Source organism: Hemiscyllium ocellatum, chromosome 25 (genome assembly GCF_020745735.1).
Source record: "Hemiscyllium ocellatum isolate sHemOce1 chromosome 25, sHemOce1.pat.X.cur, whole genome shotgun sequence".
In the NCBI taxonomy this organism is placed as follows: domain Eukaryota; kingdom Metazoa; phylum Chordata; class Chondrichthyes; order Orectolobiformes; family Hemiscylliidae; genus Hemiscyllium; species Hemiscyllium ocellatum.
The window spans coordinates 9,539,559-9,556,824 of NC_083425.1; the positions used below are offsets into that span (position 1 = coordinate 9,539,559).

Genomic DNA, 17,266 nt, shown 5'->3' on the forward strand with positions numbered 1-17,266 from the left:
TACAGTGTGGAAACAGGCCCTTCGGCCCACCAAGTCCACACCGACCCTCCGAAGAGCAACCTACCCAGACCCATTCGCCTACTTTTTTTACCCCTTCACTGAACACTGCAGGTGATTTCCCATGGCCAATTCACCTAACCTGCACATCTTTGGACTGTGGGAGGAAAACGGAGCACCCAGAGGAAACCCACGCAGACACAGGGAGAATGTACAAACTCCACACAGACAGTTGCCTGAGGTGCGAATTGAACTCAGGTCTCTGGCACTGTGAGGTAGCAGTGCTAACCACTGAGCCACTGTGTTGACCATGGAGGTGGGTGGGGTCTGGAGGTGATAGGGAAGGGTTGGAGGTGAGGGATGGGAGGTGTGAACTTTTGGGTTAGCGGTATGTGTGGGGTGGGAGTGGAGGCACGGATGGAAAAGGGTAGGGGGAGCCAAGAGGATGTATGTGTGTATGGGTCTGTGTCTGGGGTGGATAGGGTATGAAGAAGTGACTGAAGGTAGAGTTTTAGATTAGATTAGATTTACAGTGTGGAAACAGGCCCTTCGGCCCAATAAGTCCACACCGACCCGCCGAAGCGAAGCCCACCCATACCTCTACATTTACCCCTTACCTAACACTATGGGTAATTTAGCATGGCCAATTCACCTGACCCGCACATCTTTGGACTGTGGGAGGAAACCGGAGCACCCGGAGGAAACCCACGCTGACACGGGGAGAACGTGCAAACTCCACACAGTCAGTCGCCTGAGTCGGGAATTGAACCCGGGTCTCAGGCGCTGTGAGGCAGCAGTGCTAACCACTGTGCCACCGTGCCGCCTGGTCGTGGAGGAGCAGTTGAAGGGGTGGTAAACAGAGAGTGGGCAGTAAGATAACTGGTAGAAGGAAAAGTTTGATGACAGAAAGGATGATAGGAGGGACTCCTTTTAATCCTCATCCAAAATCTGTGTTTGTTCCTCATGTGTTTTCTAAAATAGTCTGCGGAGTCCAAAATAAATGGATGCAAGGCTCCCCATTGAATCCTGCAAATACTGAAGTGAAAGAAGAAATTGCTGGTGAAACTCAGCATCTGTGGGGGAGAAAGTAGAGTTCCTAATGTGTAGCTGTAATTCACTTTTGTAAGTGCTTTGTTTATAAGGCTATGTATCGCTTGAAAATGCATGACAATCACTTGGTTTCTTCCTCACATGAAAACCAAATGGATAATTTCCAACATGACTGAGGTAGTGATTGGGTGGGAACCCTGGATGTTTCCTGTCACGCAAGCTATCTCAGGTCCTCTCAATTGAGTTTACTTAATTCAATGCAAAGTACAAATGTAATTAACTTTAGTACAGTACTGGTATACTGTAGTAAATATAATCATTGGGGTCTAAATAGATGGGTTACAAAATACTTAACAGTTCATGAGTTCTTATTCTGAACTCATCTGAACAATTTAATTATCACAATAAGTGTATGAACCTATAGTTTTGAAATTTTCTAACTTGAGTAAAAGCTTTGAAAAGATGAAAACATATTTCTTGCTATGGATACTTTTTCTTTGTATTTATATGTTTTTTTCTTCTTGCAGATGTTTTGTGATATGTCTTGTGCCAACATGATGACTTCAGATCATTCCAATAAATTTACCCTTATGAATCCTTATAGATGAATCTCATTATCATGGGATCAATGATTATGAAATTTCCTTTTCAATCTTTCGTAAAGAAAAAGCTGGTCTCCAGTCAGATGCTTCAACGACATTGGCAAGTATTTGGCCTTTTCCTAGTGTCAAGAAAGTACAATAAATGTACTGACCTTTCTGGATTTACTGAAGCAGTGATTGAACTTTGCCAAAGTAGGCATTTTATAACTGGGGATATAATTACACAAGATGCTCTTACCAATGGTTGGTACAATTATGGACATTTGGGAATGGAATTGAAAAAGAACTTGGCTACTGAATGGTGGGACTCAATGGTATTGTCTAGAGAGCAAGTATTTGGAGTGGCAACACCTCATAAGTTAATGGACTGCCAGAGTTCAGGTAACAGTTCCCTAAGGCTGATAGAGACTCCAGCATTGCAAGTTCCATCAGGCATCAAAGACTTGACGAAAGAAGAAATCGTTGCTTTACTAGATAATGTATTGAAGGAGAGCACTATACTACGTCCTGATCTCCTGAAAGGTACAATAGCAACTTTATTTTTCGTATTCTGAACTTTTTTTTAACCTCTCGTTCCATGTCATACCTTATTTCAATTCTTTAGGACTTAGTGAGACAATATAGAGTCATAGAGATGTACAGAACAAACACAGACACTTCGGGCCAACTCGTCCATGCCAACCAGATATCCCAACCCAGTCTAGTCCCACCAGCCAGCACCTGGCCCATATGCCTCCAAACCTTTCCTATTCATGTACCCATCCAGATGCCTTTTAAATGTTGCAATTGTACCAGCCTCCACCACTTCCTCTGGCAGCTCATTCCAAACACGTACCACTCTCTGTGTGGAAAAAGTTGCCCCTTAGGTCTCTTTTATATCTTTCCCCTCTCACCCTAAACCTGTGCCCTCTTGTTCTGGACTCCCCTACCCAAGGGAAAAGGCTTTGCATATTTATCCTATCCATGTCCCTCATGATTTTATAAACCTCTATAAGGTCACCCCTCAGCCACTGACGCTCCAGGGAAAACAGCCCTAGCCTATCCAACTTCTGCCTACATCTCCATTAATGATGACCGACTTGACACCGACATTTTTTACAAACCCACCGACTCTCACAGCAGTCCTGGATTACACCTCTTCCCACCCTACCTCCTGCAAAAATACCATCCCGTATTCCCAATTCTTCCGCCTCTGCCGTAGCTGCTCCCAGGAGGATCACTTCCACCGTAGAATACACCAGATGGCCTCCTTCATTAGAGACCGCAATTTCCCTTCCCACGTGGTTAAAGATGCCCTCCAACGCACCTCATCCACATCCCGCACCTCCGCCCTCAGACCCCACCCCTCCAACCGTAACAAGGACAGAACGCCCCTGGTGCTCACCTTCCACTCTACCAACCTTCGCATAAACCAAATCATCCGCTGACATTTCCGCCACCTCCAAACAGACCTCACCACCAGGGATATATTTCACTCCCCACCCCTTTCCGCTTCCGCAAAGACCGTTCCCTCGGTGACTACCTGGTCAGGTCTATGCCACCCTACAACCCACCCTCCCATCCTGGCACCTTCCCCTGTTACTGCAGGAATTGCAAAACCTGTGCTTACACCACCTCCCTCACCTCCATTCAAGGCCCTAAAGGAGTCTTCTACATCCATCAAAATTTTACCTGCACGTCCATTAATATCATTTATTGTATCCGTTGCTCCCAATGTGGTCTCCTCTACATTGGGGAGACTGGATGCCTCCTGGCAGAGCGCTTCAGGGAACATCTCTGGAACACCCACACCAATCAACCACACTGCCCTGTGGCCCAACATTTCAACTCCCCCTCCCACTCTGCCGAGGAAATGGAGGTCCTGGGCCTCCTTCACCGCCGCTCCCTCACCACCAGACGCCTGGAGGAAGAATGCGTCATCTTCCATCTCGGAACACTTCACTCCCAGGGCATCAATGTGGACTTCAACGGTTTCCTCATTTCCCCTTCCCCCACCTCACCCCAGTTCCAAACTTCCGACTCAGCACAGTCCCCATGACTTGTCCTACCTACCTATCTTCTTTTCCACCTATCCACTTCACTCCCCCCTCTCTCCCCCCGCCCCCCCCAACCTATCATCCCCTCCCCCACTCACCTATTGTACTCTATGCTACTTTCTCCTCATTTATCTCTCCACGCTTCAGGCTCTCTGCTTTTATTCTTGATGAAGGGCTTTTGCCCGAAACATCGATTTTTACTGCTCCTCGGATGTTGCGTGAACTGCTGTGCTTTTCCAGCACCATTCTAATCCAAATCCCAACTTCTCCCTATAGCTCAAATGCTCCAACCCTGGTAACATCATTGTAAATCTTTTCTGAACCTTTCAAGTTTCACAAAATCTTTCTGATACTAGAATTGCACGCAATGTTCCAACTGTGGCCTAACCAATGTCCTGTACAGCCGCAAAATGACCTCCCAACTCCTGTATTCAATACTCTGACCAATAAAGGTAAGTATACCAAACGTCGTTTTCACTATCCTATCTACCTGTGACTCCATTTTCAAGGAGTTTTAAACCTGCAGTCCAAGGTCGCTGTTCAACAACACTCCCTAGGACCTTACCATTAAGTGTATAAGTCCTGCAAAGACCTCACATTTATCTAAATTAAACTCCATCTGCTACTTCTCAGCCCATTGGCCCATCTGATCAAGATCCCATTGTAATCGAAGGTAATCTTCTTCGCTGTCCACTACACCTCCAATTTTGGTGTCATCAGCAAACTTATTAACTAAATCTCTTATGCTCCTATCTAAATCATTTGTATAAATAACGAAGAGTATTGGACCCAGCACTGATCCTTGTGGGACTCCACTGGTCACAGGCCTCCAGTCTGAAAATCAACCCTCCACCACCACCCTCTGTTTTCTACCTTTGAGCCAGTTCTGTATTCAAATGGTGAGTTCTCCCTGTATTCCGTGAGATCTACCAGTGGCACAGTGGTTAGCACTGCTGCCTCACAGCGCCAGAGACCTGGATTCAATTCCCACCTCAGGCGACTCTGTGTGTGGAGTTTGCACATTCTCCCCGTGTCTGCGTGGGTTTCCTCCGGGTGCTCTGATTTCCTCCCACAATCCAAAAATGTGCAGGTTAGGTGAATTGGCCATTCTAAAGTGCCCGTCGTGTTAGGTGAAGGGGTAAATGTAGGGGAATGGGTCTGGGTGGGGTGCGCTTCGGCAGGTCGGTGTAGACTTGTTGGGCCGAAGGGTCTGTTTCCACACTGTAAGTAATCTAATCTAATCTAATCTAATCTAACCTTGCTAATCAGTCTCCCATGGGGAACCTTGTCGAACGCCTTACTGAAGTCCAGAGAGATCACATCTACCGCTCTGCCCTCATCAATTCTCTTTGTTAGTTCAAGTTTGTGAGACATGATTTCCCATGCATAAAGCCATGTTGACTATCACTAATCAGTTCTTGCCTTTCCAAATACATGTACGTCCTGTTCCTCAGGATTCCCTCCAACAACTTGCCCACCACCGACGTCAAGATCACTGGTCTATATTGCCTGGCTTGTCCTTACCACCTTTCTTAAACAGTGGCACCACGTTAGCCAATCTCAGTCTTCCCGCACCTCACCTGTGACTATCGATGATATCATAAATATCCTAGTAAGATGCCCAGCAATTACTTCTCTAGCTTCCCACAGAGTTCTCGGGTGCACCTGATCAGGTCCTGGGGATTTACTCACTTCTATGTGTTTCAAGACATCCAGCACTTCCTCCTCTGTAATATGGATTAAGGATGAGGTTTCTAAATTCTTGGAAGAGCAGAGTCTGAATAGAAGAAGTCAACGTGGATTTAGTAAGGGGAGGTCATGCCTGACAAACCTGTTGGAAATCTTTGAAGAGGTGACAAGTAGGTTAGACCAGGGAAACCCAGTGGATGTGGTCTATCTAGACTTCCAAAAGGCCTTTGATAAGGTGCCACACGGGAGGCTGCTGAGCAAGGTGAGGCCCCGTGGTGTTCGAGGTGAGCTACTGGGATGGATTGAGGATTGGCTGTCTGACAGAAGGCAGAGAGTTGGGATAAAAGGTTCTTTTCCGGAATGGCAGCCGGTGACAAGCGGTGTCCCGCAGGGTTCAGTGTTGGGCTCACAGCTGTTCATATTATATATTAATGATCTGGATGAAGGGACTGGGGGCATTCTAGCGAAGTTTGCCGATGATATGAAGTTAGGTGGACAGGCAGGTAGTACTGAGGAAGTGGGGAGGCTGCAGAAGGATCTAGACAGTTTGGGAGAGTGGTCCAGGAAATGACTGATGGAATTCAACGTGAGCAAATGCGAGGTCTTGCACTTTGGCAAAAAGAATAAAAGCACAGACTACTTTCTAAATGGTGAGAAAATTCGTAAAGCCAAAGTACAAAGGGATCTGGGAGTGCTAGTCGAGTATTCTCTAAAGGTAAACATGCAGGTTGAGTCCGTGATTAAGAGAGCGAATGCAATGTTGTCACTTATCTCAAGAGGGTTGGAATATAAAAGCACCGTTGTGCTACTGAGACTTTATAATGCTCTGGTTAGGCCCCATTTGGAGTACTGTGTCCAGTTTTGGTCCCCACACCTCAAGAAGGACATACTGGCACTGGAGTGTGTCCAACGGAGATTCACACGGATGATCCCTGGAATGGTTGGTCTAACATACGAGGAACGGCTGAGGATTCTGGGATTGTATTCATTGGAGTTTAGAAGATTAAGGGGAGACTTATTAGAAACATACAAGATAATGCATGGCTTGGAAAGGGTGGACGCTAGGAAAATTTTTCCGTTAGGCGAGGAGACTAGGACCCGTGGACACAGCCTTAAAATTAGCGGGGGTCAATTCCGAACAGAAATGTGGAGACATTTCTTCAGCCAGAGTGGTGGGCCTGTGGAATTTATTGCCGCAGAGTGCAGTGGAGGCCGGGACGCTAAATGTCTTCAAGGCAGAGATTGATAGATTCTTGATGTCTCGAGGAATTAAGGGCTACGGGGAGAATGCGGGTAAGTGGAGTTGAAATGCCCATCAGCCATGATTGAATGGCGGAGTGGACTCGATGGGAAGAATGGCCTTACTTCCACTCCTATGTCTTATGATCTTATGTCACCATCTATTTCCCTACAATCTATATCTTCCATGTCCTTTTCCACAATAAACATTGATGCAAAATGCTCATTTAGTATCTGCCCCATCTCCTGCGGCTCCACAAAGGTTGCATTGCTGATCTTTGAGGGGCGCTATTCTCTCCCTAATTACCCTTTTGTCTTTAATGTATTTGCAAAAAAACCCTTTGGATTCTCCTTAACTCTGTTTGCCAAAGCTATCTCGTGTCTCCTTTTTGCCCTCCTGATTTCTCTCCTAAGTATACTCCTACTACCTTTATACTCTTCTGAGGATTCACTCAATTTATCCTGTCTCTGGGATATTGAGAGAAATTTTGGTCCACTTAACTAAGGAAGGATATATTTTCTATGGATAGAATGGGATGGAGGTTAACTAGTTCGGCACAACATCGTGGGCCGAAGGTCCTGTTCTGTGCTGTATTGTTCTATGTTTTTTAGTCTAATGATTAAGATGACAGGATTGTCCTCTGAGGAGTTTGATCCAGTGTTTTCTGCAGCTCAGAACAAGATTGGCCATGTTTTTGCACGAGCGGGTACACTTCTATTTTTCCCACTCGGAGCCAGTGAGCAACTTTCAGGAAGATAATGTTTGCCACAGCAGTAAACATGTACTTCAGGGGTCAAAAGAATTCTAAACGTACAAATTGATAACTGATTAATTAATGATAATGACCATTCAAAGGTCTTAAACAGCACAGCTAGCTAATAAACTCGATTTTACCCCTTTTTTTGGTTAAGCAGGACAAGACAAAGAAAAGGCTAGGCTCTTAATTCCTGCTTATGACTGAAACGTCGATTCTCCTCCTTGGATGCTGCGTGACCTGTGCTTTTATAGCACCAAGCTCTCGACTCTGATCTCCATCTGCAGTTTTCACTTTCTGCTAGGCCCTAAATTCTGACAGCTACAAAAGGTGTGGAAAAGGAATTCAGCTTAACTCTGGAGTCTACTCGTGCTGGAATTTGCATGAAAATGAGTCAGAAATGGCTTACCTTTCCTCTCTTCCCATGACTGCTTTTTTTTATTCATTGCTAGCTGGTCAGCATTTATTGCCTGTCCCTAGCTGTCCTTGAGAAGGTAGTGGTGAGCTGCCTTCTTGAACCACTGCAGTCCACCTGCTTTGGATTGACCCACAATGCCATTAGTGAGGGAATTTCTGGATGTAAACACAGTAAGGAATGGTGGTGATATATTTCCAAGTCAGGATGGTGAAGTGCTTGGAGGGAAACTTGCAGGTGATGGTGTTCTCATGTATCTGCTGTGCTTGACCACTTCTATCGAGAGGACATGGGTTTAGGGTGTAGGTTTGCTCGCTGAGCTGTAGGTTTGATATCCAGACATTTCATTACCTGGCTAGGTAACATCATCAGTGGTGACCTCCAAGTGAAACGAAGCTGTTAAGGTACAGTTGTTCGTGGGTGGAACTCTCGGATGGCATTCCTTTCCCATCTTCGGGCAAGTTGTAGCATGTTGCGCCCATAGGTTTTTGCAAGGTTTGTGAAGGTTTATAGCTCAGGTTGAGGTTTAGGGTGTAGGTTTGCTCACTGAGCTGTAGGTTTGATAGCCAAGTAATGAAACGTCTGGATATCAAACCTACAGCTCAGCGAGAAAACCTACATCCTAAACCTCAATCTGAGTTACAGACCTTGCAGGACATGGGTTTGGAAGGAACTATCTAAAGATGTTTCGTGAATTTCTGCAGTGCATCTTGTAGATGGTACACACTGCTGCTACTGAGATTCGGTGGTAGAGGGAGTGGATGCTTGTGGATGTAGTGCCAATCAAGCGGGCTGATTTGTCCTGGATGGTCTCGAGCTGCTTGAGAGTTGTTGGAGGTGAACTCATCCAGGCAAGTGGGAGTATTCCATCACACTCCTGACTTGTGCCTTGTAGGTGATGGGCTTTGAGCAGTCAGGAGGTGAGTTATTTACCATAGTAGTCCTAGCCTCTGACCTACTGTTACAGCCATTGTTTAGCTTCTGTTCACTGCTAACCCCCAGAATGTTGATAGTGGGGTGGGTCAGGAGTGGAATAGAGGGGCTGGGGGCCCAGAGTAAGGCAGCTGGCAGTAAGTGGGCTGGAGGCCTGGAGAGGGGCGATTGGTGGACTGGGTCTGTTGTGGTCGGTCTGTCACAGATGATTGTCAGCAGCCTGTGAACCCAGTTGGGGTTGGCCCACTGCAAGGGAGAGCAATAACCTTTTGTGGAAAGCCTCCAGTGTGGAGTGACTGCATACTATAGAAGGATTGTAATGTCTATTTTTTAACTTTTTAAAATTTTCCTAATTTATACTATGAAGAACTATAATGTAGAAGTTCTAGCTTTCCACCCAGTGGCTACTGGGCAGCTAAAATTTGCTGCCCAGTTCAACTCATTTAAGTGGTACCTGGATCTGTACCTGAAATGCTGTAACCTGCCAGGCCAAAAAAAAAACACTGGAAAGTTTCATTAGAATTGGCAGCTAGTTTATAATTCCAGTACAGACATGGTGGCCTGAATGCTAATGACTAGTTACAATGATCAGAAGTACCTGAAGCATCCTCAAGGAAAGGTTTGTCACCTTTTATAGTATTTGAAGTAAAAGGTGATTCAAAGTAATACGTGGAAAGAATGATTGATTTGTAATTGGCTCCCTACGGTAGACTGGATTGCACTGAAGGAGGTATCTGTGTCTTAACTTTGTCCCTGCATGGACAGCTTGGGCCAATAAGTGACAAGTAACATTTGCACCTTACAAATGCCAGGAAACTGCCATCTCTAAAAACAGAATCTTAACTGTGTCCCCTTGACGTTCAAGAAAGTTTCACATTGCTGAATCCCCCACAGCTCACATCCTGAGAACTCATGTTTGACCAGAAACTGAACTGGACCAGCTGTATAAATAGTGTGGCTGCAAGAGAAGATACAAAGCTGAAAATTCTGTGGCTAATAGCTCTCTTCCTGATACTCCAAAACCTGTTCATCTATAAGACATGTGGAATCACTCGCTAATGAGTGATTCTGTCACTGGCCATGGGCTTTATAGGTCCTTGTGCGGCTGATGAGCCCGATCCTTGAGCTGCATCTCTGACCATGTGAGAAATGTGATGGAACACTCTTCACTTGTCTAGATGGGTGCAACTCTAACAACACTCCGAGATTTGACAGCAAAACAGTGTGCTTGTTTGGCACCACATTCACCAGTTTAAAACAATCATTCCCTCTCCCATCGAAGGAAAGCAGCAGCATCTGTACAAACTAGAGGATGCGCTGCAGCATTTTGCCAACATTCTTTCAATTCTTCCAACTCTATGACCTCTAGAACCTAGAAGAACAAAGCCAGCAGATGCATGGGAACATTACTGCCTGCACGTTCCTCTCCAAATCCCACACCATACTGATCTGGATTGTATGGCCTTTTCTTCACTTGCGGAGTCAAAATCCCAGAGCTCTCATCCCAAAAGAATTTCAGGCATACCTCCACCACATGGATTCAAGTGTCATAGGCTCATTGAGATGCACAGGGAGGAAACAGACCCTTTGGTCTGACTCGTCCATGCGATCAGATGTCCTAAATTAATCTTGTCCCATTTTCCAGCATTTAGCATATGCCTCTTAAACTCATCCAGGTGCCTTTTAAATGTTGTAATTGTACCAGCCTCCACCACTTCCTCTGACTGCTCATTCCATACATGCACCACCCATTGCGTGAAACTGTTCCCACTTAGGTCCCTTTTTAAATTTTTCCCCTCTCACGCTAAACCTACGCCCCCTACTTGCCATCCCAGGGAAAATAACTTGTCTATTTACCCTATCCATGCCCCTTATGATCTTATAAACTTCTAGAAGCAATTTTAGAGAAGATTTGTAGCTCAGGTTCTAAGTTTGCTCACTGAGCTGGTAGATTTCTCTGGTATGGTGGTGAAATGTCAGGTATCAGTGAGCCTCCAATGAAGCTCTGGTGTTCTGTCCCATTTTATTGTTTATGTGTCTTAGGTCTGTTGTGGTGGGTGACATCACTTCTGTTTTTTTCTGAGAGGTTGGTAAATGGACTCCAGGTTGATATGTTTGTTGATGGAGATCCGGTTTGAATGCCAGGCCTCTACGACTTCCTGTGCATGTCTTTGTTTAGCCTGTTCCCAGGATGGATGTATTGTCCCAGTCGGACTGGTGTCCCTCTTCATCTGTGTGTATGGGTACTAGTGATAGTTAGTCATGTCTTTTGGTTCAGGTTGTAAGTTTGCTTGCTGAGCTGGAAGGTTGGTTTTCAGACGCTTTGTCACCACACTAGGTAACATCATCAGTGAGTCTCCAGTGAAGCACTGGTTTTATGGTCCACTTTCTATTTGTGTCCTGGTTTCTTAAGGTGAGTGATATTATTTCCGATTCTTTTCCTCGGAGCATGATAGATGGGGTCCAAATCGATATGTTTATTGGTGTTCTGGTTAGAATGTCAGGCCTCTAAGAATTCCCATCTGTGTTTCTATTTAGCTTGTCCTACGATGGATGTGTTGTCCCAGTTAAAGTGGTGTTCTTCCTCGTTTGTATGTAAGGGTACTAATGATAGTGGGTCATGTCTTTTGGTTGCTAGTTAGTGTTCATATATCTTTGTGGCTAGTTTTCTGCCTGTTTGTCTGATTGTAGTATTTGTTACAGTCTGTACATGGTATTTTGTAAATGATGTTTGTTTTGCTGATTGTTTGTTTGTATAGGGTCCTTTACGTTAATTACTCACTATTTAAGTGTGTTGGTAGGTTTGTGGGCTACCGTGATGCCAAGGGGTCAGAGCAGTCTGGAAGTAATTTCAGAGATGCCTTTGTAAGGTAATGTGGCTAGAGTTTCTGGGTGCTTGTTTGTGTCTGCTTGTTTGGGTTTGTTGTTGTGAAATCAGTCCTCTTTTTGGGGTGTCCGTTCTTCCTGAATATGCTGTACAGGTATTTTGTTCTGCTGTTCGTAGTTCCTGGGTGCTGCAGTATGTTGTGGCTCATTGAAATAATGTCCTAATGCAGCTCCGTTTGTGGGTGTTGGCATGATTGCTTCTGTAGTCAAGTATTTGGTTTGTGTGTTTTTCTGTAGATGCTGGTTTGAAGTTCTCCTTTAACTGTTCGTTCTACTGTCCCATCTAGGATTGTGAGTCTGTTATCGCTGTCCTCCGCTTTTGTGAATTTAATGCCAGTAAGGATATTGTTGATGGTGTTGTAGGTTTCCTCTAATTTATTCTGTTTTGTAATCGAAGGTATCATCCAGGTAGCAGACCAAGAGTTTGGGTCGGATATTTGGGAGGGCTGTTTATTTGAGTCTCTGATAGGAACCCTGATATTGGTGATCCCTTGGGTGATCTGTTGATTGGCTTTATTGTAGCCCACAAACCTAGCAACACACTTAAGTAGTGGCTGATGAACCAAAAGGACCCTATACAAATAACCAACAAAACAAACGTCATTTACAAAATACCATACAAGGACTGTAACAAACACTACATCGGACAAACAGGCAGAAAATTAGCCACTAAGATACATGAACACCAACTAGCCACCAAAAGATATGACCAACTATCACTCGTATCCATACACACAGACAAAAAGGGACACCACTTTGACTGGGGCAACATGCCCATTGTAGGACAAGCTAAACTGTTGGGAGACACTGACAGGAATTCCTCGAGGCCTGGCATTCTAACTGGAACTCCATCAATATGATTTGGACCCCATCTACCATCCTCCTGCGGAAAAAGAACTGGAAATGATATCACCCACCTTAAGAAACCAAGACACAAATAGAAAGTGGGACATAACACCAGTGCTTCACCAGAGGCTCACTGATGATGTTACCTAATGTGGTGATGAAACATCTGACGACAAATCCACCACTCAGCAAGCAAACTTACAACCTAAACTCTGTAAGGTCACCCCACAGCCTCCAAAGCTCCAGAGAAAACAGCCCCACTCTATTCAGCCCCTTAAAGTTCAAACCTTCATGTTTCACAACATCCTTCCTATAGGAGGTAGACCACAATTGCATGCAGTATTCCAAAAGTGGCTTGGCCAATGTACTGTACAGCAGCATCATGACCTGCCAACTCCTCTTCTCAATGTTCTAACACTGCCTTCACGATCCTATCTAGCTATGACTCCACTTTCCAGGAACTGTGGACCTGCACTCCAAGGTCTCTTTGTTCAGCAACAGTCCCCAGGACCTTACCATGAAGTGTCTAAGTCCTGCTCTGTTTTCCAAAATGCAGTACCTCACATTTATCTAAAGTAAACTCCCCCGCCACTCCTCAGCCTGTTGGCACATCTGATCAAGATCCTGTTGTACTCCGAGGTAGCTTTCTTTACTGTCCATTACGCGTCCAATTTTGGTGTCATCTGCAAACTTACTAACTGTTCCTCCTATAGTCACATTGTAAATAATTTGTATAAATGACAAAAAGCAGTGAACCCCACACCAATCCTTATGGCACTCCATTGGTCACAGGTCTCCAGTCTGTAAAGATTCAAGGAAGTTGCTCATCACCACTTCAAGGTCATTTAGGGATGGGCAATAAATGCTGGCCAAGCCAGTGACACTTTTCTTGTGAAGAATAAAATTGAACAATGGTGTTACTTGAAGTTGAAATTCTTTAACATCAGTTCGCTAGCATTGCAAGTCAATTTCAAAAAAGATTTGATCAGCTGGAAAAGCAGAGCTTACTAGTGTTTTGTGCTTGTAAGCTGTACTGTTTAATCTTAATCAATATCAATAGTACTTTTTTTGGAGTTAATAGCTGTGTGCCATTGGTCTTATTATATATACCTTCCTTTGGTCGATACAAGTAAGTGCCTTCTGAGGGAAGAATATTGTATGTCATATATTTATAAATTAGGAGAAAGTGAGGACTGCAGATGCTGGGGATCAGAGCTTAAAAATGTGTTGCTGGAAAAGCGCAGCAAGTCAGGCAGCATCAAAGGAGAAGGAGAATCGACGTTTCGGGCACAAGCCCTTCTTCAGGAATCAATTATAAATACCATTTACTCTATTTGGATTTCTCAGTAAACTGATTTGGCACGGATTAAGAATGAGTGACTACAAGGGTAATTTACTATCTCATTAAATTTACTTTAAGTAACTCTCCCCATGTACAGATTGAAGGTAACAAAACCCATCTGTTAAATTTCATTTTTAATTGTGACCTTTATCAGGAAAACGTCTGAATGTTTGCAAAAATCAGTTTTCATGTGTTGAATAAACTGTTTCAGTAAAAAAAATTGTCAATCTACTTGTTCTTCAGTTTTAAGAGTGTGAGGCTGATGAGTATATAGAACAGCTTTTGTATGTGTAGTTAAATAGAAGGAAAAATAGTGGAAAATAATGAAACACAAAACATACTTGTACCAGACGATGGCACTATTGAGCTATTTATCTCTTGGTTGCATCAGTTGGGTATTTTGTTATTTAAAATGTATGTTCACAGAATAAAATTGGCTTATTTAATTTGAGAAACTGTATTCGAAAGTAAAGAAAGAAATTGACGTCAGTTTTGCTGTTTGTGTTGATAATCACATAATATTGATTTCCAAAACTCTGAAAGTTGTAGGAAAGACTTGACACCTCCGAAGAGCAGGGAAAGAATATAGGAAATAATTTCAATGCATACAAATAAGGGAAAAGGAAAAAAAAACTTCAAACCCCAACTGTTTGCAGTAAACTCACCTTTTGTTTTATTTTTTGTGGGGTGCTGGCATGGCTGACAAGTGTAACAATCCTTAATTGCTGCAAGCCATCTTAAGCCAATGAAGTGCGTCTAGTGCAGATAAGTGCCCAGTGTTACTAGGAAGCTGTGCCAGAATTTGATTCATTGACACAAAAGGAACAGTGATATAGTTAGAATGATGTGTGGTTTGAAGGTTAGTTGCAGATGGTGGTGTTCCCATACGCCTGCTTAAAGGCTGTTGTACTCGCAAGTTTAGAAGGTGCTGTCAAACAAGGTTTGGGCAAATTGCTGCAATGCATCTTGTAGACAGTACATACTGCTGCCATTTATGCATTGGTTGTGAAGGGAATGAATGTGATCCCAGTCAAGCAGGCTGCTTTGTCCTGGATGGTGTCAAGCTTGCTGAATGGTATGTGGTACACACTGCTGGCATTTTGCATTGGTGTTGGAGGGAGTGAATATAGTCTACTGATCGAAAAAGCTGTTTACCTGAAAAAGCTGTTTCTTGAGTATTATTGGAGCTGCACGCATTCAGGTAAGAGAAAATTATTCCCCTTTGAGTCTTGTGGATAGTGGACTGACTTTAGAGTGACAATGAGTTACTTGCACCAGGGTTTCCAACTTTTGATCTGTTTTTATAGCCATACTATGTGTATGGCTGATCTGGTTAAGTTTCTGAGACATGGTGATTCCCAGGAGGTTAATGGTGCATAATAGCAATGATAATGCCATTGAAAGTCAAGGTGAGCTTTTTGTTCTCCTTTCGTGGAGGTTCACATTTTCTGGCACTTATTTAATGACCAATCTGCCACTTAGCAGTCCAGTCCTGAATGTTGTCCAGGTGTTGCTGCACATGGATACAATCTATTTCAGAATCTGAGGAATCTTAATTAGCATTGCCCATTATGTAATCATCAACAAAAGTCCCTATTTCAGACTTTGATAGAATGTCATTGAAGCAGTTGATGATAATTGACCTGTACATTATCCTGATGAACGTTTGCAGAGATGATTGACCTCCAACAATTATAACCATCTTTCTCTGTGCTAGGCATGACTATTAGAGAGTTTTCCCCTGATTCATACTTATGTCAATTTGGCTAGGGCTCTGCGATGCTGCACTTGATTAAATACTGTCTTCACGTCCAGGGCAGTCACATGCAGCTCGCCTCTGGAGTTCACTTCTTTTCACTATGAACAGTTGTTTGATTGTGTAGAACTCAAATAATCCTTAAGAAAAACACATTTTGTTGAAGCTTTTCACAAACATAGAAAAGTACTGCACAGAACAGGCCCTTCGGCCCACGATGTTGTGCCAAGGATTAATCCTAACGTAAAATAAAATAACACCTAACCTACAAACCCCTCAATTCACTGCTATCCATGTGCATGTCCAGCAGTCACTTAAATGTCACTAATGACTCTGCTTTCACCACCACCGCAATTCTGTAAAGAACCTACCTCTGACGTCTCCTCTATACCTTCCTCCTGGTACCTTAAAGCTACAACCCCTCGTGCCAGTCAAGCCTGCCCTGGGGAAACATTTCTGGCTATTGACTCTATATCCATGCCTCTCATTACCTTGTATACCTCGATCAGGTCACCTCTCTTTCTACTCCTCTCCAGAGAGAAAAGTCCGAGCTTAGTCAACCTCCAGTCCAGGCAGCGTCCTGGTAAACCTTCTTTGCACCCTCTCCAAAGCCTTTGTATTTCCCCTATATAGGACGACCAGAACGGGACACAATATTCCAAGTGTGGTCTGACCAGGGACTTGTAGAGCTGTAGTAAAACCTCATGGCTCTTAAACTCTATTGCGCATTAATGAAAGACAAAACACCAAATGCTTTCTTAACCACACTTGGGTAGCAACTTTGAGGGATCTATGTACTTAAACACCAAGATTCTTCTATTCCTCCACACTGCCAAGAACCCTATTTTTAAAACTATACTAAGCATTCGAGTTCAACCTTCCAAAATGGATCATTTCGCATTTATCCAGGTTGAACTCCATCTGCCATTTCTCAGCCCAACTCTGCATCCTGTCAATGTCGGGCTGCATCCTGCAGTAGCATCTCTAACCTTTGTGTCAACTGCAAATTTACTAACCCGCACCTCAACCTCCTCATCCAAGTCATTTATAAAAACTACAAAGAGCAGAGGCTGACGAACACAGCCCTGCAGGTCACCACTCAACACTGACCTCCAGGTAGAATACTTTCAATCTACAACCACTCTGTCAGCCAACCAAATCTGAATCCAGATAGCCAAATCTCCCTGTATCCCATACTTCCTGACTTTATGAATGAGCCTACCATGGGGAACCCTTATCAAATGCCTTGCTGAAGTGCATATACACCAAATCCACTGGTCAACCTTCGTTGACCTGACTTATCACCACCTCAAAGAACTCAATAAGGTTAGTTAGGCATAACCTGCCCCTCACAAAGCCATGTTGAGTGCCTTTAATCATGCTATGCTTTTCTAAATAGTCATAAATCCTATCCCTCACAATTCTTTCCAAAACCTTGCTGACCACAGACGTAAGACTGACTGGTCTGTAATTGCCAGGGATTTCCCTATTGCTTTTCTTGAAAAGAGGAACAACATTCATCTCCTTCCAGTCCTCCGGTATAACTCCCGTGGAGAATGAGGAAGCCAAGCTTTACGCCAGCCTAGCAACCTCCTTTCTTGCTTCCCAGAGCAGCTTGGGATAAATCTGGTCTGGCCCTGGGGACTTAGCAATCTTACTGTTTACCAAAGTTTTCCAGTACATCAACTTGCTCAATCTTGATCTGTTCAAGCCTGTTTTC

General features: G+C 44.0%; 1 protein-coding gene across 1 annotated transcript in view; it reads left to right on the forward strand.

The window, feature by feature from the left end:
* Window positions 1–1,756: 1,756 nt before the first annotated feature.
* The window catches only part of polg2 (polymerase (DNA directed), gamma 2, accessory subunit), a gene marked incomplete at its 5' end in the record, with an annotated part of 65,829 nt that continues 50,319 nt past the window's right edge, over window positions 1,757–17,266 (forward strand). The window contains one exon of the mRNA XM_060844788.1: window positions 1,757–2,171. Coding sequence (XP_060700771.1) covers window positions 1,757–2,171 — 415 coding nt within the window. The remainder of the gene's footprint in view (window positions 2,172–17,266) is intronic.